Here is a 22,341-nt window from a genome sequence, read left to right on the forward strand (position 1 = left end):
GGCACTTTAAAATCTGACACAGATTAAGGGACGCGCAGTCGGAGGAGAAACCCCACAGAGGCCGTGGGCCCAGGCCCTGCTGGGGGGTGGAGCTGTGCTGCTAGAAACCACGTCCCAGTGTCGCTTCTTCAGGTTTACTAGGCCCACAACTATATGCTCCAACAGAGAAACATTTAAAAATTGGAAGAAAGTAATGTTTTAATCATAATAAATAAGGAACATAGAGAGATTTTACATTCCAAGTGCTCCCACACCCCACTTAATTAAATGACCAACAAATGACCCCATCAAATGACCATCAAATGACCCCAACTTAATTAAATGACCACTGGAGGCAGTTTCCCATGGCCAGGTGGGAAACTTTTAACCTTGTTAATGAAATGAGGACACAGTTCTTCCCAGCTCACACACACAAAGTCCCTTCACCCAAGCTCCAGTCACAGTGGGCACTGAGGCAGCAGGGAGCACCTCAAGGACGCATTCTTGGTGTTACCTTTGTTAAAAATCAGGAATAGAAGAGGGTTGCAGATTTTAGGGCTTTAACCAAGACGGTAGGGAAGTGTGGGAGATTTTAAAGTCATTTTAGAATGATGCCTCTTGACCATTTCTCTTCCATTTCTTTACAGGCAGCACGAGCAGCCCTCCCCTCAGGTTACTTCCAGACAAAAAGCAAGATGTTTGCAGCCATCGTGGTCACTCCATCTGGAATTTCTAACAGAACTCCACAGCCATGCTGGGTCGCAGATCCTCAGCCAGAAAAGTCCTCAGGCACCTTCCCCAGCCCCACTGTTCTGTCACCGCAGCCCTACCGCCAGGCACGGTTCAGCAGTTTCACCTGGGCCAGCCTCTTTGTGATCATGGTGGCAAACACCAGCCCAAAGAGGACGCTGCTGATCAGCACGTAGTCATAGTCATCTTTCAGGACATCAAACTGCTTCGAGGGGTACACGCGGGTCTGGTAGATATCCAGGCCGTAGGCTACAACCTAAAGAGAGAAAATCATGAGCTGGTACTTCAAAAGTAATCATCCTACATCTACAGTTGTAATTAAGAGAAGAAATTATGAAGTGCTGAGCAGCCACATGATCAGAAATTACAGACTGCATGCTGCTCTCCCCACAAACTCCACAATTCCACACACAAGCCACTGCCTTGTGCTCACCAAACAAGTAGACTCTAGACCAGAGGGGGCTGTGTAAATCCCTCTTATTTGTGATACAGTTTGATTGTAGTTGATAAACCTCTCGGCGTGGATCTGCACATCCGGGGAGTAGGGAATCAGGTTCTCTTCTCTGAAAGGCATTTAGAGAGATATCAAAACCTATCCGAACAGCACGCAAAGGACATCATCTGCACTTCCTTGTCTCATCAGCACAGGCTACTGCCCTGAAACAGCAAGATTAGCAGCTTTGCCCCAGTGCAGATTTATTTTTGCTGCAGGAAAGCAATCAAATACGCCAGCTAGGTCAGACTGTACTGCAGCAGCCTCCTCTTAGGGTTCTAAGGTTTTTATAAAAGTGTCACTCCTCTAACAGCTTCAGCCAGTTACTCAAACAGCTGTCTCTTAAGGTTCTTCCTGGTGGTAAGACCTGCTGTATTACATATATTCCCTTGTCACATACAGGGAACAAAGCAGCTTCACTTAAATTCCTGCAATAATTGCCCTGAATCTGTACACTATATCACACTATCTTATTATACGCAAAATCCATCCATCTTCAAACAGGAATAGCAGCTATGGTGCCTTCCTTACCTGCTCTGCTCTGTGGGGATCTCTGGGCGGCGAGGATCCAGCAGAGCCTTGGGAAGGGAGAGGATGGCACCAGAGGGAAGTCCGACTGCACATTAAAAGAAATGAATCTTAAAAACTGTCCATTCCAACAGCATTTTCTAAAAGGTAATGCAAATGCTCTCCTAGTGCACGTTCTAGCACTTGCCACAAGTCCAGGGCAGCCCTCAGGCAAGCAGGATCTTGGCCAGAGAAGCACACTGGCCTGGTTTTGAGCGCAGTGCCTGACTTATGCAGGAAGAACAACCACTTTGAGACCAGAGCAGCACGCACTTACTCAGCAAGTGACGGCTGGTGATGCCTCGCTCGGTGATGGTGGCCTCCATGGCACTGATGGCAGAGGGGAAGATGTACGATTGCTGCAGGACCTGAGGTAAAAGCGGGCGGTCCAGGGAGCTGAAGGCTGTGGCGTTGTATTGCTCTGTCCCCTCATACAGCTCCAGAACAGTGAACTCATTCCGACGTGCCTTTGTGTTCCAGTACTGGTACTGAAATGAGAGAATGGTTTTAGGAATGCAGGGCACACTGAGTCAACAGTGGAGAGGTAGCAGGAAATCACAGAGGATGATCGTAAGTCTTCTCCATATAAGTTTGGCAATTGCCCCTAAATCCTAAATGTAAAGAGTAAGAACAGAATAATGCTCCTTACCACCACCCAGTTCTCCGAATGGACGATGTGGACAGGTCCCTTTGCTTTCTTCTGTACTGACGAGTGGATGATCCTTCCCGTGACTCCATCAATCAGATAGATCCCAACAAAAGTGCGCTCGTGGTGTGTATCAGCGCTCTCAGTCACCACCGCAAGCAGGTTTGGATTCAAGGACTGCAGCAGGAAAAGAAAGATCAGGTAAGATCCTCACCTTAGTGCCACAGGCACTGCATTTATCTGTGTTTCGCCTGGAACTGGGCATATCATCAATTATCCTATTAGCTCAAATCACCTGGAGAAATCAAGCAGCAATTTCCCCATCGTTAGATGTCTGATTTAATTGCAGCAAAAAAAAAAAAATCTGCAACAAAATTAGTATTGTCTGGGAAGATTAGAGACACTGATGCATTTATATATAAAGAAATAAAGAAGTGGCACCACAGGGCAAAGGCTCAAAGCAGCGTCCACAAATGCTGAAATCTTCCAGTGAGCTAATGCATTGACAGAAAGCTCCTACAGCACCTTATAGAGAACGCTGCGGTCTCCCATCACACGGCCCTGGGAGTGCACATGCTCACTGGATCTCTTCCCTTTCACTGTCACTATCCTCTGTACTTCGGTGGGTATGGCCACCTGCCAGCTCTCCTCTGTTGTCAAATCCTGCAAGGAAAAAGCACCACATGGGAAAGTTTGTCTGTCCTCACAAGACACCACCTCAACCAGTGAGACACGGGGAGCTTCCTTTTTAAAGTTTCTGAGACACGTTTTAAAGTTTAGAAGAAATCTTAAGTCAGCTGAATTGCTTTTATCCCAAGCAAAACACAATAAACCAAGTGATCTACAGTTATCCACACGACATTTAAGAAGGTGACGTTATTTAGATTGCAATACATCTTCCATACCTTTTTCAGTCTGAACCCAGAGAGCTTTCCCTGCTCGGCATCCACTAGATAAAAGAAGATGGAATGGGCCATTTCTTCCAACTGGCGAAGAACATTCTTAGTTGCTGGGAAAGCTGTAACCTGGAAGAGCAAAGAACAATGGGAAGAGGTTAAAAATGAACGGGCAAAGAAAAAACACGGGCAGATTATTTCAAACGTGTCGCGCCAGTCGAGGTCTGCCTTATGAGAATAACCTCATAGTTTAGTGTGAAATGTGACTCAATGGCAAACTTCTTTTTTTGTCTTGCTCCCAAAGCAAAGGGAATGACTGGCCACAACATAAAGAAAACTGTCTCCAGGCAAAGCAATTTACCTTGTACTCATCATCGATCAGAAGCAGTACTTTGGCATAGTCTTGATCCATAATAGGCAGAAGCAAAGTCTGAAGAACTGGACGCTTCAAAACAGGGGGTGCTACTTGGCTTCTCTTCCCAAAGATCGGGTTAAAGACGTACAGAAAGCTCATTTTGGTTTCCTAAGAACCAAAACAAGATGCCAAACTTTGTCTAAGGCAGGAAAAAAGAGCTGTTTTTCTACCATTTACCTGCCAGTGTAGATTATTCAAAAACCTAGATTCTGCTGCTCTATCATCAAAACATTCTGTCTGGACACTGTTACAGCACTGAAGTAGTTTCTCTAACAAGACCACGCTGTGAGGGACAGAGGAGAGGGACCCACCTTATCCTTAACAAGCAAGGTGCATTGTGGGGGGTGGGGGAAGTGGGCTGTTGTTCTTTGGACCATCAGCTTGAAGGAGGCGCCCGGTTTCACGTTCCTGAGGTACTGCTTCCATAGGATGGTGCCAGAACTGCTTTCAATGCCAAAAAGCTGAGCAGAGACAGAGTAAAACCAACGTTAGAACACCTCTTTCACATTCAAGTACTGCACTTTCTTCTGGGGTATGAAATAAGAGTTTCAGTTCCTCCCCAAAGCTACCACAAAGCACTCTGCACATCTTCAAGACATTCTTCTCAAAGCCCAGGTAGAAACAAGGGGGGGGATTCAGTGCTGCGACTCTTCACTACAGCCTAGATACAGACTACTTCTCTAGTTCCCTCACCTTTCCTGAAGCAGTGACCATCACCATCATTTTCTGGAGGTTGAACTCATCTCTGGCTAAATTGTCAATGTTAATCTCATTTTTAATCTGGCTCCGGGGTTTCCTGGCATCGTAGAACATCTTCCAAAGGTGAGCAGTCCAGGCTTGCAGCAGGATAAGCTGGGAGGACAGCCGCTTCAGAAACATCCCCAGCAAGCCATCTGCAAATGGACCAGCGGTGATAACAAAGGAAAAACTTCTACATCCCACTCCATATCTGAGATGACAGTCTCACCCAGTAGAAAAAACACTGCCATGCAGGAACCTCTGGCAATTTACCAACCTTTCCCCACTTAAAGCTCATCCCAAAATACACTCTTATCAACTGAAAGCAAACCTTCATCCAGAGAACATAACCTCTTCTTTAATATCCCTTCTTTCTCGTGCCCTCCTAAAGCTAACCAACCCGTGAGGTCTTCATCTCCCTCTACACCCATCACTCAGATCGACAGAAACAATGGCTGTTAAAAAAAAACTTCAACAAAAACCACAATTCTGCCCAATGAGAGTTGGTATTTAGCTACTTGAAAGAAGCAAGACACCAGGCTTCAAGTGTATTTCACTACTAGGAAAGCAAACAAAGAAAATCGAGTTCCACTGAGAAGGGTTAGTTAGAAGTAATTAGAGAACACTGCATGCAGTCTGAGGTTACCTTGAATAGCTGCATCCAGGACAGCAAGGAAAAACAAAACAAAGCAAAAACAAAAGCTATTGAAAACGGGTCTTCCAGAAAGGGCACTCTAAGAGGATCAAAGGGAAATGTTTAGGGGAAACAGTGAAGATCTCTCCCACAGATGGTGACTGGTTTTTGACTTTAACAGCGTAATATGTCCGCGTGCTCTGCCTTTGGCATCAGACTTTAAAAGTACAGACAGGCTCACAGGCCTAAGGGCGATTCCACTCGTCTATGGCTTACCTGCTTTCTTCCCAAATTCTCCCTCCAACTCAGCCTGTGCACCCGTCAGAGGCAGATCCACCATCTCCAAGCTCACCACTTCTGCCAGTGACTCCTCTCTGCTCCACACAACCTTTCCTGGTAAGAAACAAGGACAGGATATTGGAAAAATCAAAATGAAGTGCATGGACATGAGCCCGAGAACATTCCCATCACTGAGCTGGACCTCCAACCCTTTCTGCAAATAAGTGTATCTGCCACGAGGATTTTTTCCAAAGCAGCTTGAAGAAAGATCTACAACAGGACTTGGACACTCACCCTATGGTAATATCTTTGAGATTTCCACTCCCTCCCCTCCCAAAAAACCCTAAACTAAAATTAAAACACTATACAATTGATAGGCTCTCCCTGTACAAAGAGCACCGCAGAACAGTTTTCTCAGGTGAGATAACTTTTGAGGGTGAAAGATGACGCAAGACTGAAGTATCTTCCACAGCACACCAGCTTCCAAAGAAAGCATTCATAAAATATGGGGACTGGGTTCTACAGCAATGGAGTTTTCTCCTCATCCTACAACAAGAAGGTACATGCTGGTAAAGCTCAGACCAGGTCAGCTATTTGTGGCAATCACCTGGCTGCTGCAGGAACATCAGCATGTGATCTTCTGTTTGCACCAAGGCTCGGTAGCCCACTGAGTCATCCTTCTTCAGGAAAACCTGGATATAGAGCTGAGGAAAAGAAACACCGAGTAAGCCAAACAGCCAGGTTAGTGATTGCACCGTCTGCATGGATGAAAGCCAACTCTCAGGTGAAACAAGAGCAAACAGCATGGCTGCATGCAGTAATCCTTCCACCTGATCTCAGCAACTCTACAAATCCTGCCAAATCAGGGCATGAAGGTCTGAAGTCATCTCTTCCCACTCACCTGCTCTGGCTTGGCACCGTTCTGCTCCAGGTTAAAGGTAATCGTGGTATCCAACAATCTTTGTCCAGTTTCAACCAGATAGAGATTGATGTTGTAGGTTTGATTGGAACAGGTTAAGGATTCCTGTAACATCGTGCAGAAAAATGCTGAGATAAACTTACCTGTCACGCCAAATTCTGCAGCAGAATCTCATGCGAGCAAGAAATACAGTTTCAAAATGTTTTTAGATTATTTATCTGGAGCTGGTGCAAAACATCAGCCTCCAAAACCAAGGTGTAACACCTTCTCCATTCTGTTCCCACATGCAAAGAATAAAAGGGACTGCCAAGAACTTCTACTGCTTATGGGAACGATGCCCCTCGTACTTGTTTCTGGGAATCCTCCAGAGCGCTTCCATGAAGGCCGTCAGAACTTCCAGGTTTCTGAAACGAGGATGAGAGAAGGTAACATGGTTTGAGACCCCCATGAGAGGATGACAAATAAATTGCTTCTTGTGTCCTTGACAAGTCTCAGCTTGGCTCTGAGATCAAGCAGCAGATGGTTGTGCTACAAGTCAGGCTTTGCTCAGCTCAGCGCCCCTCAGAACTGAACTCCTCTGCACATCAGTGGACTTCTACCATACACACAAGCACCTCACACACAGTGAGCCCTAGCTGGATGTAACGAAGACCTGCTAGCATTACCATTGACTTCTTATGCCTGAAAAGATCATTAAATCTCCCTCTTTCCCAAGTTACTCAGCATCCAGGCCTGCAAAGGAATACATGTGTGCAAAGGAACCCACTCCCAAGGCACGTTCCGATTACAGAGCTGCTCTAGCTACGTAGTTCTGACAAGTTGTACCAACCAGTTCATTCCTACAGGTCAGCACAGCAGCAACAGTCTTCTCCCCCGTTGTTGCAAAGCTCACCAGAGCTGCCTGAAAAAATAAAATAAAAACAGCAAGAAGTCATCCAGCACAACAGAAAATGCAGGCTCAACAAAAACTGCCTGCCTAGCAAATTAATCCACACTGCAACCAACAGCAGATGAGATTTCACGGCCAAGTTTTAGCTTGTGTTTTCTGACAAAAAAAAACATCTCCCTGAAGCTGACAACACTCCTCAAATACAAAGACAGTGACCGCTCACCCGCAGCCCAGGGCAGCTGTCACCCACAAAGGATAACTAAACTGATGCTTAGAAACGTTTCAGCAGTATAAATAAAATCAAATGGTTTTCAAATGTTGCAGCAGAGAGCACAAGGGAAAAGAGAAACCTGGCAGCTCGTTCAGAACACCGAGGGGTGTTTGTCTGTTGTAAGGAATGTTAAGCTGCACCGGCCCTCTTGGTGAAACGCCTTTCTCCTGGTTACCTGTTGGAAGTCTCGCAGGGGGCTGAGCAGCCCCTGTCTGCACTGCAGCAGGGAGAAGTGGCCTGGAGACAGCTGCAGGAAGAACTGAGTCCGCGAAGCGTTGATCACACTGGGTTGAGTAGCCAGTATCCTGGGCTGGAAGCCATCAGCAAACTCCAGGTCAAGTGACTGTGGAAGGAGACAAACACGTGCATTCAAGAAAACTTCTTCTGCAGTGAAACGATTAGCTTCCTTTTATCAGCAGCAAAAGCAAGGGGACTGCTGTTGAAGCAAAGCTCTGGTGACATCAGCCCAGAAAAACGGACTTAATACAGACACAAGGCACAGTTTTCTCTCTCATCCCTCCACTCACGGATCACGCTGCCCCCAGCACCTCCTCACTCACTGTGTAGGTTACCTGTAGGAAAACCCCTGCGCTCCAAGGCACAGCCAGGCACCAAATCAATTGGATAACTGGGTACAAAGTCTCTCAGCGCTGCTCACCTGCAGCGGGATCTGCTTCATCTCCTGCTCCGTCTCCAAGGAGCAAACGTAGAGAGAATGCGTGGCTGCGTCTGCGCACACCAGCACCGCCTCCCCCACCACGCCGCAGGCTCCATTTAAGCTCTTCAGCCACGGGGCTGCTACTTTGGTCTGCCAAGAGACATGGAGAGGTGAAGATGTCAACAGCAGAACTGTTTTTCAAGAATGAATTTACTGACACAACTCTGGACACCTATGTTAATATCAAATCTGCTATTTTGGATCCATAACCGAGCACTACCTGTTCTGTGACTTCTCCATCCTCCACGCTGAGCGTCAAAACCTTCAAGTGGCTCTGGGGGACCACTCCAAGCACATGGATCACTCCAGCCCCACGGGAATATAACATCTGGTACTGAGTATTCTCGCTGCAAGAGAAGCAGAGGTCGTGAAGCACCATTTTCTTGTGTAATTGCTCCCCAAAGTTTTCAAGAATAGGAGGAAACTGCAGCATCCTTCCCACCCCAAGATGTCAGGCTCTGAGTCCGAAGTTTCTGCTTCTGCTTCAGATACACTCTCACCTTTCTGGCAGGTGTTCTACCCACTTCTGGTGCCCGTTGGACAGGTAGTGCAGGGAGATGGCTGCCTTCTTCAGCACTGCCACGTACTTCACCGCATCCTGCAGTCCCACCAGACTCGCTGTCTGGAAACTACGCACAAGTCAGACACGATAAATTACTGAGTTATCCGTAGGTTCTCAAACTGGGTGAATTTTTCCTTTGTCTGAACATTTAATGCCTATCTTGACCTACAATTTCCAAATCGCTTTATTGTCTATCCAGGCAAGATGCCCAAAGACCATGTTCTCATTGCTGGAAGTTAACAGAGCCCAGGATGCAACCACCAACCAGCTGCTCTTGCAACATCCAGATTTTCAGACTCTAATCTCCAAACTGCTGTATCGGGGTCCGGGTATGCTAAACTCACTAACTTATCCCCGGGACAAAGGTGGGAGAGAGCCCCGACCCACGCTACCTGCCCGTGTCCAGCGACGTCTCCCAGTTCAGCCCTCCAATGTTGGTCTCCCAGGAACGCAGGATGCGCCCAGCGCCGGACACGGTGATGGCATCTATACAGGGAGCAAACGGGAGGTGAACACAGAGCCTGCACCCAGCACGGGGCAGCAGAGCGAGGAGCTCTGGCAGCGGGACAGCTCCCGTGCGCTGCCGGCATCATGTCCTCACCCTGCCCGTGGATCAGCATCGCCTCGATCGCTCCTTCGGGGGTGGCCTTATCCGCATGGCGCCACACTGAGAGACACAGAAAGTGAGGAGGTGGGCACAGCGAGGCCGCTGGTTATTGCTCTCAAACCCACAGCCTCGGGACTTCCCAAAGAGCCTGGTGCTCGCCGCCTGCTGTGGGAGGCGCAGGTTGGATACCAGGGACAATTCCTGCTCTGAAGGAGCGGTGATGTGCTGGCACAGGCTGCCCAGGGAGGCGGTGGGGTCACCACCCCTGCAGGTGTGCAGTGCAGAGATGCGGCACTGAGGGATGTGGGCAGGGGGCACGGTGGGGTTGGGCTGGGGTTGGGTTGGGCTGGGGGATCTTAGAGTTCGAAAAGAGCTCCAAGATCCAACCCCAACAACTCGGCGGCACAAGGCAGGTGCGGGGAGCAGCCGGCCCCCAGCTCCGTGCACCCCGCGCCCGGCTCCCGCCCGCCCCGCTCCCCGCCCCGCTCACAGATTTCGCCGCTGCGGGAGTTGAGCGCGGCCACCACGTTCTTCTCGGTGCCCACCAGCAGCTTCTTAGAGCCCTGCGCGGCCTCCAGGGAGGCGAACTTCAGCTTCCCCACGTACTGCTGCCTCCTGCGGGGACGGGCAGCGTGAGACGGGCGTGAGCCGCGGGGAGAGGCCCGTGGCGGCGACCTGGCACTCACCAGTCGAACTTCCCCACTTGGTCCTCGTACACGGCGGCGGCCAGCGGCAGCAGCAGCGCCCACAGCCCGGCCGCCATGACAGCGCTCCCGCCGTGCCCCGCGCTGAGCGCCGGGGGCCTCGCGCCTCACGGGGCTGCCCTCCGCGCCGCCTGAGCGGAAATCGAGCCCGCGCAGCGTGCGGCCGCGCTCAGGCATCGCTCGGGGCAGCCCTCCCCCCCCTTCCCAGCAGCCCCCGCGGCGCCCGGGGGCCTCGCAGCACGGCGGCGCCATGCCGAAGTCCAAGCGGGACCGCAAGGGTGAGCGCGCGGCCCGGTTCGCGGTGCCCCCTCCTCCCCTCCCCGCCCTAACCGCGTCCCCGCGCTCCGCTCCCCGCAGTGTCCCTGACGCGGACGCCCAGGAAGGGGCTGGAGGCCAAGCAGGCGCTGATCGCTGAGGTGAGTCGGGCCCCGTGCGCGCGGCCCCGCTCCCCCCGCCCCTTCGCTAACCGCTGTCGCGCAGCTGCGGCGATGCGTGGACACCTACAAACACATCTTCATCTTCTCCGTGGCCAACATGCGGAACAACAAGCTGAAGGACGTGCGGAACGCCTGGAAGCACAGCCGGTGAGAGCGGGGCCGGGGGGGGGGCGGCGAGACGCTGCGGGAGCCGGAGCTCTCTCCGCGTGGGGGGGGGGGGGGGGGCGAGACGCTGCGGGAGCCGGAGCTCTCTCCGCGTGCTCACCTTCCTCCTCGCAGGATCTTCTTCGGGAAGAACAAAGTGATGATGGTGGCACTGGGCCGCGAGCCGAGCAGCGAGTACCGGGAGAACCTGCACAAGGTGGGGGGCTGGGGCGCAGGCGGCTTAGGAGCATCTGTAAGAGCACTGCCAGAGCTGTTCTTGGGGTTGGAAATAGAACTGGCACAGGCTGCCCAGGGGGTGGTGGGGTCACCGGCCCTGGAGGTGCTCAGTGTGGAGTTGTGGCACTGAGCGACGTGGTGGGGGGGGGTGATGGTGGAGGTCTTTTCCAGCCTTCATAATTCTGAGTCTCAGCAGCTCCATGCTTCTTTCCGGCAGGTCAGCAAGCACCTGAGGGGTGAGGTTGGTCTCCTCTTCACCAATCGCACCAAGGAGGAGGTGGATGAGTAAGTATGTGTGTGGCTGAGCCCCTGTCGCAGCTGTGATTCCAAAATGCACGTAGCCTGTTCCTCACCTCACCCCTTGAGCTGCACCCCAGGTTCTCTGGCTGTTTCCAGCAGCAGAGTGCAGGATGAAGCCCACACCTGCGTTCTGTCTTGAGCTGCTCTCTGTCAAAAACCCCCCTGACCTGGAGCGATCGGCTTGAGGCCGCTGTTCCTGCAGCTCTCGCTGCCCGTCTGCCCCAGGTGGTTCTCCAGCTTCAAGGAGGTGGATTTTGCACGAGCGGGGAACAAGGCGACGTGCACCGTCAGCCTGGACACGGGGCCGCTGGAGCAGTTTCCCCACTCCATGGAGCCTCAGCTGCGGCAGCTGGGATTGCCCACAGCTTTAAAGAAAGGTGCGTGAGGGAGCTGCCTCCCTTCTCTTCTGCAAAGCCCTGTAAGGAGAACATAGTCAGGACTGAGTTTTGGAGAAAAGCTGATGCTCGAAGCCTTGTTTTCTTCCTGCTGCACCGCCCTTCCCCAAGTGCTGTCACAGGAGCAGGGAAGCAGCCGGCCTCGTGCTCTCCTTTTGCAGTGCAAACAGCGAGGCCTGGCGCACAGCCAGCGCATTGGCATTCCACTGGGAAACCAGATGCAGGGTTTTCTTAGCCTGTTTCAAGAGCTTTTGTTCCTGCAGGAGTGGTGACGCTACTCTCAGATTACGAAGTCTGCAAAGAAGGGGACATTCTGACCCCCGAGCAAGCACGCGTCCTGGTGAGCAATGTGACACAGCCTCTGCAGGAGCCAGCATTCCCCTGCAGGCACAGAGTCATTGTCAGCTGCTGGGAAATGCACCATTCCATGTGGTTCTCACTATCAGCTTATCTCATACCTCCATCGTTAGCCTGGCCAGAAGGGTAACGAGGCAGGATGATGAGTTTGTGTCCTTTCCTAGAAACTCTTTGGCTACGAGATGGCGGAGTTTAAAGTGACCATCAAATTTCTGTGGAATTCTGAGACGGGAGACTTCCAGAAGCTCGCGGGAGATGAGGAGGAAGAGGAGGACGAAAAGGAAGAGGAGGAGGAAGAGGAGGACATTGACATCAGTGAGGACTAGCAGCAGTCCTTGTGCTTGGACACTAGACAGCTCTGTATTTTACAGCTGAAAGACTAGGATGTTTTCCTTCCCATCTGCAGCAGGAGGACACGTGGTTAACACAGCGTTCTCTTTCAGAGATGATTAACTCTACTTTTTTTATATAAACACATATAAAACCCTTGGATATTGTCAGTGCTGCCTGTTGTTATTTGAGTACCACTGGGATCTGAGGAGTGGGAGATCGGTTTCAGGCCCAGCTGGCCTCCATAGCTCGCAGGGAGCCAGCTCTGCCCAAGAGTTCTACCTCGCTAGGATCAGTTTTAGCTCTGCATGCATCTTGGCTCAGGTTTACTGCTGAGCACAGAGTTGGAAATCACATTAAAGCTCTACTATTAAGAGACAGCGTCGGCATTAGAAAAATGGTTTATTCTTATCCACACTCAAGATTCGTTATTAAGTGAAAGCAGAACTAAAACCTTCACCCGGTTACGCGCTCCACTTCCCTCTATTAAGTGCATTTTTAAATCACAGCATGCGCTGGGTAAAGGTCAAGGTCCCTAAGGGGAGAAAGTGTAAGGCATGGCCCCACAGCCACAGTGCTGATAGGGGTGGTAGTGTAGGTGCAGGAACGGCCGATCCTACAAAGCTTCATGAACAGGAAAAATCACAGCCTGCCACCCAGAGGGCAGCATGGGTGAGTAGCTCACGTTTACGGTGAGGTGACGGCGATCTGCCACCAGCCTGCGCTCCCCTGTCCCCCTCTCTAGCGGAAATAGTTGGGGCAGTCGTGTGCAGTCAGCTTCCAGGCTTTGTCAAACGCCTCCACCACGGCTGGGAGCAGCGGGCCCTCCTCGCTGTAGTTCAGGTTCTGCTCCAACTGCTCCATGTTGGACATCCCAATGATCACTGCGTCTCCAAGAGAACCCTGTGAAGCCAAGAAGGGGAGTTGCTCATCCCAATGACCCCAGCTTGCTTCCCAGCCACACTGCGGGACAAACTGAACGCTGCCCGACTCTCACCTGCAGCTGGGAGTGGTGGTACAACCAACGCAGCGCGGCGGAGGCCAGGCTCGGTGCGTTGGAACCATAAGCATCTTTCAGTGCTTTTTCTACTAGTTCAATTCCTTCAAAATTGTGCTTCTTCCAGTACCTGCAAGAAGGAAAAAAATAAATCAACATGACTGCCCTTGAGAATCGTAAATCTATATTCCAAGCAAACGTGAAGGGCTTTTGAAAAGCCTTACGCAGCTCTTTGTAGCCCCCAGACTTCTGCAATCCGCTGCTGCAAGTCAGGGGGAAGCTGAACCTAAGAAGAGCTCTGCAAAGCTCAGTCACAGCCACAGCCCAACCAACTCCAAAAGGAGGAAGCGAGGTGCTCACAGCATGAGCTTGGGTCCACTCTGCTCCCTCCCAGCTGCACGTAAGGTTTTGGGTGGTTTTAAATGCAGCCACTCTTGCCCCAGCTCCCTGTTCTTCCATCAGCTCAGGACACACCTGTCCCTGTAGGCTTGAGCCCAGTCATTCCCAAAAAATCTTCCCGTGGGCTGGCGCGTGTCTTTGTCCTCGTACTTGTACTTCCCAGTCAGCAGCCCTCCTGCAAAGGAGCATGTTTAGCGACGCGCCAGCTCTCACCCTGCTCTGTGTGGCACGGCCTTGTCTCTAAGTCTCCAAGCCCAGCCAGGCCTCTCCCATCCAGAAGATGCCTTAACAAACCCTGTGGCCACACGCCTACTTTTGGCTACCCAGACTCACATCCCTCCCCTCCCCGTACCAGCCAGCGGATTGTAGGCGTAGAACCGCAGCCCGTAGTGTCTCAGGCAAGGGAACAGCTCCAGTTCTACCTGGCGAGTGGTTGCGTTGTACATGCCCTGCACAAACACAAAGCAGGAGACTTCAAACACCGGCTCACGGCAGCAGGGGTGCGCACAGGATGGCCTCAGACCTCCCAGCACAAATCCTGGCTGCTAAACCACGACCTGGATCTGCTTTTCAGGTGGTACCTGGGTGTCATTTATCAGTGACCCCAAGCCTGCCTGCCAGCAGCAACACAGTTAACAGGCAGAGTAATGCATTTCTATGCTTCATTCTGCTTTTCCTCTCATTGTAATGTCTACTCCTAAACAAAACATAGCATCCTGGGATCTGCCCTCACAGTAGATGCACGGCCTGGGACAATAATTCAGCTTTTCACCAAGACACAAACAACTGCAGCAGCAAGATTCCTCCTCAGAAACGTGATTCCCTTTAATAGTGGAGGGCTGCTTGATCAATGGTGCTTTAAAGAAGCTGAACAACCTCCTCCCCCCCCCCTTCCCTGAGTTCTCTTATGCAGAAGGGTGGCTTCAGGTCAGATGAGATGATTAGCTGCCTAGGAACAGACTTTCTAAAGGACTGCAAACAACGCAAAAATTACTTCAGTTCCCCATCACGAGAGTCTCTAAGTCGAGCACTAAGCACATACTCAGCTCTTTCTAGGAAGTGATCTCACCCAGCTTTCTAACCATCCGTGTCCCAGAAGGATTCCCTGGGCTAACTGCAGCAGCTCCTGCGTTTGCTTTGAGCACGGTCCGACACAGGGCTCCCACACACCTCACCTGGTACACAGTCGGCATCAGCCAGTTGTTGCATTTGCAGATAGTGCAGATTTCTGCCACCTCCCAGGATGCGTAGTTTGACAGGCCGAGTTCTTTAAACTTTCCCTGCAGAGGAATGAAAAGGCATTCAGGTCCAGGTTTTTAAATGGTATTTGTACCTACGCAATGCAAACTGTGTATGGTGAAGGGGACGCCACTGAGATTTAGCCCAGAGTTCTCTGCTCGTCCCCGCCCATGCAATGTAACACCTGACAAAAACATAACCCCTATTTTATGTTCTCAATTCGCACCTTCTAGTTTCAATTCTTAGACTAACACAGTTCATAAATTCTTCTCCGCCCGTTATAACATTAACTGGCTCAGTTAACGCAGCAGAAAGCAAAGTTCATCAGTTCTAACATTTCCCAATGCTCTTGAGAACAAAGTGCACCACGCGAAGGTGCAGCAGTGCTGCAGCTCTCAGCACTCCTCTGGTCACCTGGGTTCCTTCCCCTGAGCACCACACACACCCTGCACTGCACAGCAGCACAGCAAGCATGGAAAAGGTGTCGGGAGGGAATCAAGAGGTGGCCCCAGCCCCTCTTTACCTCCTTGTGCAGCTCATTGCAGGCACGCAGCGTCTCCTCCACCGGGGTCCCGTGGTCGGGGGCATGGAGGTAGAAGAGCTCCACGCTCGTCCTCTGCAGCCTCTCCAGGGATGTGTTCAGCTGCGACCGCACGCTCTCTGGCTTCAGCGTCTTCCCTTCCCAGGGGTTGGCCTTGGTGGCCACTTCCACTGGCAAAGGGGAAGGAGAAATGAGCAGGGGTGCTCCCACCTCCAGACGGGAACAGGGCACAGCGTGCTCAGGGGGCTGTCAGGGTGTGTTCTTCTCAGAAACACATCAGCCTGGCAGAGGAGACCCTCTTCCTTGGGGTGGGGGTCTGCCCCAAAAATTAAAGGCCCTTTATCTCAGAAATACATCATCCTAAAGAGAGAGGCCCTTCTCCTCAGGGACTGGGGGTCTGCAATACAAACCAGGGTCTCTTTTCCTCAGAAATACCTCAGGATAACAGAGGAGATCCTTCTCCTCGAGCCCTGGAGGTCTGCCCTGAAAACTGAGGCCCCTTTTCCTCAGAAACACATCAGCCTAAGGGGAGAGACCCCTTTCCTCAGGGACTGGGGGTTCTGCAGTACAAACCAAGGTTTGTTTCACCCAGAATTATGTCAGCCGAGCAGAGGGGGGTCCTCCTCCTCAGGAACCGGGGGACTGCCCCGGAAATGGAAAACCCTTCTCCTCAGGAACACGTCAGCTTTGTGGGGGAGAACTTTCTCCTCACGGATCGGGGGTCTACCGCACAAACCAAGGTCTCTTTTCCTCAGAAACGCCAGCCTAGCAGGGAAGGCCCTCCTCCTCAGAAACTGGCGGTCCACCCTTCAAAAGCACTCCCTTTTACCTCAGCAATCAGGGAGTCCCTTCTCCTCAGGGCCAGGGGGAGACCCCTCCCCTCACACAACGCCCCTCTCTCCTCACAGACCGCGCTTTTCTCCTCACAGACCGCCCTCCCCGCCCCATACCCGAGTGCTCCCCGCCGGCCAGCAGCGTGCCGAGGATGCGCTCGGACTCTCCGCCCGCGTACATGTAGGCGGTGTCGAGCAGGCGGTGTCCGCGCCGCAGGAAGGCGCGCAGCAGCGCGGAGCTCGCCTCAGGGCTGGCGCGCCGCCCCATCTCCATGGCTCCGAGCACGACTCCCGGCCGCACACCCCCCGCCGCCATCTTGCCGCCGCCACTGCGCAAGCGCAGGCAGGGAGGGAGGAGCTCGCGATGCCAACACTGCGCAGGCGCGGGGAGGGAGGGACAAGCCCCGCCCACTCCGTGGAGTTGGGGGTGGGGCTACGTGTTAGCGCGCATGCGCAGTGCTGCCCCGCCGGGTGTTACCGACCGCGTCCCGGCGGCGACTTACGAAAACAGGCGGATTTGGGAAAAACAGCCGGGTTGGGCGGAAAATCTGGCTGTTCTCCCCTAAAGCAGGCGGTTCGTAAGGAACGGCGGGCTTCTGGGGAGAGCGGAACTTCCAGAAAGAAAGAAAAGGAAAAAAAAAAAAAAAAAGACCAACAAGAAAGCAACCCAACTTCTAGAAAGCAGCAGATTTCCCAAAGAAAAGTAACTTCCCCCCTTAAAAAAAAAAGAAAAAAACAACAAAAAAGCAGCGAGCGAGGTAAGAGCGGGGCGGTTCGGGCTTCCCTCCTGTACAGCCGGCTGCTGGGTTGAGCCCCCCCAGCGCTCCCGTGACGGTAATACCCGTGTTCTTTCAGGTGGTATCTCCCTTTTTCCCCATGGCGGAGGGGCTCTGGGCACGGCCCCCAGCCGGGAATGGCTCCGAGTGCCCCGACGGCGCCCGCTGGGTGCTGCGGCTGCTGGGCGAGTGCGCACGGGACGGGCGGGACGTGGGCAGTGCCGTGCTGGGGCTGCTCTCCATCGCCTGCTTCGCTGCCGCCGCGCTGCCGTGAGTGCCCCTGATCTGCTTGGGCTGGGTGGAAGGGACGTGGGGGGCTGTGGGAGGGAGTCCCGGTGGTCTGGGTGCGCTGAGCGCTGAGGAAGTGGAGTTCCCTTCCGACCCGAGCCGAGCTGTGGTTGTGTGATCTTGAAGGACCCTTCCAATCCAACCATCCTATAGTTCTGGATGATCGTTGAGGTCCTTCCCAACCCAACCACCCTACGGTTCTATGATCTGTAAGGACCCTTCCCAACCCAACCACCTTACAGTTCTATGATCTGTAAGGACCCTTCCAACCCAACCATCCTATGGTTCTATGATCTTCAAGATCCCTTCCAACCCAACCATCCTATGGTTCTGTGATCTTCAGGATCCCTTCCAACCCAACCATCCTACACTTCTGTGTGATCTTGGAGATCCCTCCCAACCCAACCATCCTATGGTTCTGTAATCTTTAAGGACCCTTCCAACCCAACCATCCTATGGTTCTATGATCTTCAAGATCCCTTCCAACCCAACCATCCTATGGTTCTGTGATCTTCAGGATCCCTTCCAACCCAACCATCCTACACTTCTGTGTGATCTTGGAGATCCCTCCCAACCCAACCATCCTATGGTTCTGTAATCTTTAAGGACCCTTCCAACCCAACCATCCCATGGTTCTGTAAGATACTTGAGATCCCTTTCAACCTATGGTTTCTAAGGTCCCTTCTAACCCAGCCCTTCCAACCCAAGCCATTCTAGAGCTGTCATTTCAGTCTGCGCTCCAGCTTTTTGCCCCAACTCCCAGTCAGACCTCATGCTCGAGTGCTTGGGAGCAGGAGGAAAACCCCAGGAGGTCCCCATGGGGCACAGAATGGGTTGGGGCCAACGCTTTGTGTCCTTCCTGCAGGCAGTTCTACCAAGCCTGCAAGACGGGCATCATGGACCGGGCGCTCTCCATTTACTTTCTGCTGGGCTGGCTCGGTGGAGACCTCCTGAACCTCATCGGCTCCTTCCTGGCGAATCAGCTGCCCCTGCAGGTACCCCCAGCCCTGCCCAGCATTGCTCCCGTGTCCCTAGGGCTGGGCTCTGGGTGAGCACGGAGCTCCCATCCTTGTCCCACAGGTGTACACCGCTGTGTACTACGTGCTGGCAGACCTGGTGATGCTTTCGCTGTACGGCTACTACAAAGCCAAGAACTGGAGCACAGGAGGTGAGCTGTAGTTAATGCCCACCTGTGGGGACATAAGTGGGGCGGGGGGACCTTGGGGACACCCCCAAGGTGTGGGATGCCCCATCCCTGTGTTCAAGACCTGGCTGAATGGAGCCATGGTGGGGGGCAGCCAGCCCACAGCAAGGGTTGGAACTGGGTGATCTTGGAAGTCCCCTCCAACCTAAGCCATTCTGTGACATAAACAGAGCCCCTCTTACCCCTGTCCCTTAGCTGCGTGGGCTGCAGGGTTGGGGCAGCGTGGCAGAACAGGCAGCAAAAAGCTTGGAGTGATTTTAACCCTAAACCATAGAAACTGATGAGATGGGAGCGGTTTCCTCCCCGCTAAGTTACAAATAGCCCTTATCACTGCAAGATAAAAACCCCACACGCCCCACTGCCGGATCCCAACGCCGCAGATGGGAGATAAGAGGGCTCAGACTTTGCTGCGAGCACCAGACCCAGCCCTGCAGAAGGAGCAGCCCACCTCAAACATCCCCTGCTTGTCTCCCCACAGCCACGGCCTCCATCAACGCCGCCTGCCTCTTCTGCCTGCTGGGAACGGCCACAACCCTCACGGTGCTGGGCCACGACGCAGGCCCGGCCCCCGACCCTGCGGCATTCAGAGGGAGATCTCTGCTCTCCTTGGGCCTGGAGGGGCCTGGCCCTGAGGTGGGAACAGGGGGGTGGCTGGGGGTGTCCCAATGTGGGCGGCCATGAGGCTTTGCTCAGGGCTCGTCTTGCCCGCAGCCCATCAGCAAGAGTGAGATCATCGGCTTCGCCATCGGCTCCATCTCCTCCGTGCTCTACCTCTGCTCCCGGCTCCCCCAGATCTACACCAACGTAAGCAAGGGCAGCAGGCACGCAAAGTCTCGGTCTGAGCGGGGCAGAGGGTTTCTTCCTTCCTCTCTGCTTGGTGGGTGCAGCTCCCCTGCTTCTCACTGTGTCACAGCACGCTCTGAAGCCCGATTCATCTTCCTTCCTCTCCAGCTTACCAACACTGTCAACACGGGGCTTTCATTTTTTTCCACATTTGCAAGCAGAAAGGGAACCAAAAGGCACTCAGCACTGCGTCAGCTCCCACTTTCTCTATTTCCACGGGAGGGTGATGAACACCACGTGGATAGGTAGATTTCAGAGCTTCTTTCCACGTAACGCAGCCTCTCCTTCCAGTACCGGAGGAAATCCACGGCCGGGGTCTCCTTCCTGCTCTTTGCCCTGGTGATGCTGGGGAATTTGCTGTATGGCACCAGCGTGCTGCTGAAGAACCCGGAGCCGGGGCAGAGCGAAGGCGACTACGTCCTGCACCACCTGCCCTGGCTCATTGGCAGCCTGGGTGTCCTCTCCCTGGATGTCATCGTATCCTTTCCCCTTCCGTGCTTTCCTTCAGGGCGGTGATGGTATGGGGCTGTGACTTCCTCCATCCCGTGCTGGTGACTAATGCAGTGTTGCAAGAGCCGAATGCTTTGCTTACTTGCGTTCAGCTCATTGTTCTCGTGGTGCTTGTCATGCTCACCTCTGGAAGATCCTTAACGCCTCCCCAGATCTCGTTCCAGTTCCTCGCCTATCGCACAGGACAGCCCGGCGCTGGCGAGGAGCGAGAGGCACTGCTCGCTGAGCAAGGTGACAGCTGACGGAGTGACCCCAGTGCTCTTGGCCCTGTCCTCTTCTCTGCATGGTGCTTGGGGAGAGGGGGACACAGGGCAGTGATGGATTCGTGCTGCTGAGACGTTCTGCCCGGCCTGGCGGCACGCGTTGCTGCCGTGAGACCTCGAGATACCGACGGTGGATCAATGAGGAAGCAGCTGATACCTCGGGAGGTCGCCTTCCCCTGCCCTGAGCCCTGCAGAGGGTGTGGGGTGGCCGGCCCACCACAAGCACCGGCACTGCGTGGTTCTTGGGTCGCTGCCTCTGGACTTCTGGAAGACAGGGCTGCGGCTGGAACCCCTGAGATCAAGGAAGGGAAGGTGCAGGGCAGCCAAAGCGTTTCACATTAGTAGTACGGCTCAGACTTCCATAAATCATTGCCCCACATGCCTTTGTGTTCTGTTGGTTCGTGTGTCAGTTCCTGCCTCTTCACTGTCCTCGTTAGTCCTCATTTCTGTGAAATGCTTGGACTCTTCATCTCATCTAGTGTTGTTCGTATGGGAGGTGGGGGCAGCTGGTCTGTCACCCTGGTGTGAGACAGGAGCGGGCAGCGGGGAGCTGCAGCTGCTGGGAGCTGAGGAGCTCAGTGCTGGGAACCCACAGGCACCGAGTGCAGCCCGCTCTTGGCATTACCAGCATGCTGTTACAGCAGAGCCAAAAGGAAACCAGCACAGCTTGTCCCAAAAACGGGAACTTTCCCTCTCCGCTTTCCACTAGCTCCTCTTTTTCTTCCCCTTTTTCACTCTCCAGCTTTCCTACCACCACCCTCCCGGAGGAAGGCACACAGCCTGGGTGCTCCGTGGGACTGCTTGATGCCTCTCTCCTTACCCCTTTGTTTCCAGACTCCCTGGCCTTCCTGCACACAGTGGGTGAGTTTTTCTCCTCCGGTCCTTGGCGGTTTCCCCATCAGGGCTCGCCTGCCTATTGCCAGCCTCCAGCCAGCAGGATTTCCTCTGCTCCTTTCTCCAGGATTTCCAAGGGAAACGTCTCTGCTGTTCTCCCGGCTGGGTAATGGCCGAGCACGGGTGAGCAAAGGTTTTCTGAAAGCTGGAAGAACAGCCTCTACCTAAGGGGGTTCAACAACAAAAAAAAAAAGTAGTTATTCACACAGTGTAACCAAAGCACAAGTAATTGTGGAGGTGATTTACCGTCCTGGGGAACCCAGCGCTCTGCATCCAGCAGCAGCTGGATGGAAATGCACGATGCAGCGCAGCCCAGCGTGGGTCCTGCTGAGGTTCTTGTCCCTCTGAGGCTGTCATGCAGCCCTGTTCCAAACGAGCGTGCTGTTTGCCATTTTGCAAAGAGGTGGGTGCTACATTGAAATGGAAAAGGTGCAGGGGTAAACCAGCTTCTCCCAAAATCCGAACAGAACTGGGCAGCAGGCTTACGACTGCAGAAGCTGGAGGTAGCCACGGCGGCAGGCGATGCTGCTATGAGCCCGGAAAGGAATAAAGAGCTGCAGCTGCATCTCAGCCCTCTCACACCGTTCAGTGAAAGGGGCACATCCCTGCACAAGGGCCCTGTACCTCACAAGCCGTACATGAAGCCCGTCAGGGCTCTGATACCGTTTCATGTTTGGCTTGAGTGCAGCCAGATGGCTTTGGAGGAGGAAAGCAAGCCCCGAAAACAAGCACGCACAGCCACCTGCTGCAGCTGGGCGCAGGAGCACAAGGCTGCCTCTCCCCCACCCGGCTAGCACGCTGTTCTGAAGCTCCACGAGTTCCCACGAGCTTATCTCTGCCTTCAGAAAACAAGGAACTAAGCTCACAAACCACACAGAGCAAGCACAGCAGCAGCTTTTGGGGAGCATCATCATCAGAACCCAAGCACCCCTTCCTCCTCTGCCTCCTCCAATAAACCAGTCCCCCCCCCCAGCCCAAGTTAGCACCCTTGTCCTGTTCTCCATGCAGCTGCTGGGTGCCAGCATCGCCCCGTGGCAGGGGAACGGGCACCCGGGATCAATGCAATCCCGCTCAGAACAAACGCGTTTCAGCTCTTTAACTTCTCAGAGCAGCAGCTGTTGGCATTGCTGCTGGGTTTGCTGCTCCCAAGCACGCGTCCACCCACGGAGCCATGGCATTGGGAAGCGTTTATGGGCCGGACCCCAAGCAACAGAGCAGGAAGGAAAGAAAGAAGGACGACACCGACTGCACACACTGCTTCCTGGGATTCGTTTTTATTTTTGTTTT

At 53.3% G+C, this 22,341-nt stretch overlaps 4 protein-coding genes across 7 annotated transcripts; 2 read left to right on the forward strand and 2 right to left on the reverse strand.

Annotated features, from left to right (window-relative positions):
• On the reverse strand, positions 173 to 10,198 carry EMC1 (ER membrane protein complex subunit 1). The gene is made up of 23 exons (XM_021417645.1): positions 10,050 to 10,198; positions 9,854 to 9,978; positions 9,358 to 9,423; positions 9,149 to 9,242; positions 8,695 to 8,823; positions 8,415 to 8,541; positions 8,135 to 8,284; positions 7,652 to 7,819; positions 7,146 to 7,217; positions 6,664 to 6,720; positions 6,299 to 6,421; positions 6,005 to 6,101; positions 5,395 to 5,511; positions 4,440 to 4,639; positions 4,058 to 4,207; positions 3,693 to 3,854; positions 3,341 to 3,460; positions 2,961 to 3,098; positions 2,439 to 2,612; positions 2,067 to 2,277; positions 1,754 to 1,838; positions 1,163 to 1,292; positions 173 to 985 (listed from the first exon to the last, which is right to left on the reverse strand). Exons 1-23 carry the CDS (start codon positions 10,124 to 10,126, stop codon positions 806 to 808), a joined length of 2,952 nt encoding a protein of 983 aa, XP_021273320.1. The 5' UTR covers positions 10,127 to 10,198; the 3' UTR covers positions 173 to 805.
• MRTO4 (MRT4 homolog, ribosome maturation factor) lies at positions 10,244 to 12,437 on the forward strand. The gene is made up of 8 exons (XM_021417651.1): positions 10,244 to 10,345; positions 10,425 to 10,483; positions 10,548 to 10,651; positions 10,784 to 10,865; positions 11,103 to 11,170; positions 11,411 to 11,562; positions 11,844 to 11,920; positions 12,102 to 12,437. The coding sequence occupies exons 1-8, from the start codon at positions 10,318 to 10,320 to the stop codon at positions 12,261 to 12,263; spliced, it is 732 nt and encodes a 243-aa protein (XP_021273326.1). The 5' UTR covers positions 10,244 to 10,317; the 3' UTR covers positions 12,264 to 12,437.
• Positions 12,651 to 16,628, reverse strand: AKR7A2 (aldo-keto reductase family 7 member A2). The gene is made up of 7 exons (XM_021417650.1): positions 16,394 to 16,628; positions 15,426 to 15,613; positions 14,839 to 14,943; positions 14,016 to 14,112; positions 13,739 to 13,838; positions 13,265 to 13,394; positions 12,651 to 13,170 (listed from the first exon to the last, which is right to left on the reverse strand). The coding sequence occupies exons 1-7, from the start codon at positions 16,590 to 16,592 to the stop codon at positions 13,009 to 13,011; spliced, it is 981 nt and encodes a 326-aa protein (XP_021273325.1). The 5' UTR covers positions 16,593 to 16,628; the 3' UTR covers positions 12,651 to 13,008.
• Positions 16,704 to 21,268, forward strand: PQLC2 (PQ loop repeat containing 2). 4 transcript variants are annotated; one of them, XM_021417647.1, is made up of 10 exons: positions 16,704 to 17,034; positions 17,132 to 17,322; positions 18,206 to 18,335; positions 18,421 to 18,508; positions 19,023 to 19,177; positions 19,256 to 19,348; positions 19,679 to 19,864; positions 20,050 to 20,128; positions 20,903 to 21,021; positions 21,091 to 21,268. In XM_021417647.1, the coding sequence occupies exons 2-10, from the start codon at positions 17,153 to 17,155 to the stop codon at positions 21,220 to 21,222; spliced, it is 1,152 nt and encodes a 383-aa protein (XP_021273322.1). In that variant the 5' UTR covers positions 16,704 to 17,034; positions 17,132 to 17,152; the 3' UTR covers positions 21,223 to 21,268. The 4 variants fall into 4 exon arrangements, with proteins under 4 accessions (XP_021273322.1, XP_021273323.1, XP_021273324.1 ...); XM_021417648.1 differs by having other exon boundaries at positions 21,098 to 21,268; XM_021417649.1 differs by having other exon boundaries at positions 21,122 to 21,268.

This window comes from Numida meleagris, chromosome 20 (genome assembly GCF_002078875.1).
Source record: "Numida meleagris isolate 19003 breed g44 Domestic line chromosome 20, NumMel1.0, whole genome shotgun sequence".
Classification (NCBI taxonomy): domain Eukaryota; kingdom Metazoa; phylum Chordata; class Aves; order Galliformes; family Numididae; genus Numida; species Numida meleagris.

What these genes read in the sequence shown, in the direction of transcription:
- EMC1 (XM_021417645.1), bottom strand. Translation starts at nt 10,126, where the DNA reads ATGGCGGCCGGGCTGTGGGCGCTGCTGCTGCCGCTGGCCGCCGCCGTG. An exon ending in CCCTGCGAGACTTCCAACAG is followed by an intron (nt 7,218 to 7,651) that starts GTAACCAGGAGA and finishes TTATTTTTTCAG; the next exon opens with GCAGCTCTGGTGAGCTTTGC. An exon ending in CCTTGCTTGTTAAGGATAAG is followed by an intron (nt 3,855 to 4,057) that starts GTGGGTCCCTCT and finishes TTTGGTTCTTAG; the next exon opens with GAAACCAAAATGAGCTTTCT.
- MRTO4 (XM_021417651.1), top strand. Translation starts at nt 10,318, where the DNA reads ATGCCGAAGTCCAAGCGGGACCGCAAGG. An exon ending in GTCCAAGCGGGACCGCAAGG is followed by an intron (nt 10,346 to 10,424) that starts GTGAGCGCGCGG and finishes CGCTCCCCGCAG; the next exon opens with TGTCCCTGACGCGGACGCCC. An exon ending in AACGCCTGGAAGCACAGCCG is followed by an intron (nt 10,652 to 10,783) that starts GTGAGAGCGGGG and finishes TCCTCCTCGCAG; the next exon opens with GATCTTCTTCGGGAAGAACA.
- AKR7A2 (XM_021417650.1), bottom strand. Translation starts at nt 16,592, where the DNA reads ATGGCGGCGGGGGGTGTGCGGCCGGGAGTCGTGCTCGGAGCCATGGAG. An exon ending in GGCCGGCGGGGAGCACTCGG is followed by an intron (nt 15,614 to 16,393) that starts GTATGGGGCGGG and finishes CCCCTTTGCCAG; the next exon opens with TGGAAGTGGCCACCAAGGCC. An exon ending in GCTCAAGCCTACAGGGACAG is followed by an intron (nt 13,395 to 13,738) that starts GTGTGTCCTGAG and finishes TCCTTCTTGCAG; the next exon opens with GTACTGGAAGAAGCACAATT.
- PQLC2 (XM_021417646.1), top strand. Translation starts at nt 17,153, where the DNA reads ATGGCGGAGGGGCTCTGGGCACGGCCCCCAGCCGGGAATGGCTCCGAG. An exon ending in TCCTCTCCCTGGATGTCATC is followed by an intron (nt 19,865 to 20,049) that starts GTATCCTTTCCC and finishes ACGCCTCCCCAG; the next exon opens with ATCTCGTTCCAGTTCCTCGC. An exon ending in GGCACTGCTCGCTGAGCAAG is followed by an intron (nt 20,129 to 20,902) that starts GTGACAGCTGAC and finishes TTCACTCTCCAG; the next exon opens with CTTTCCTACCACCACCCTCC.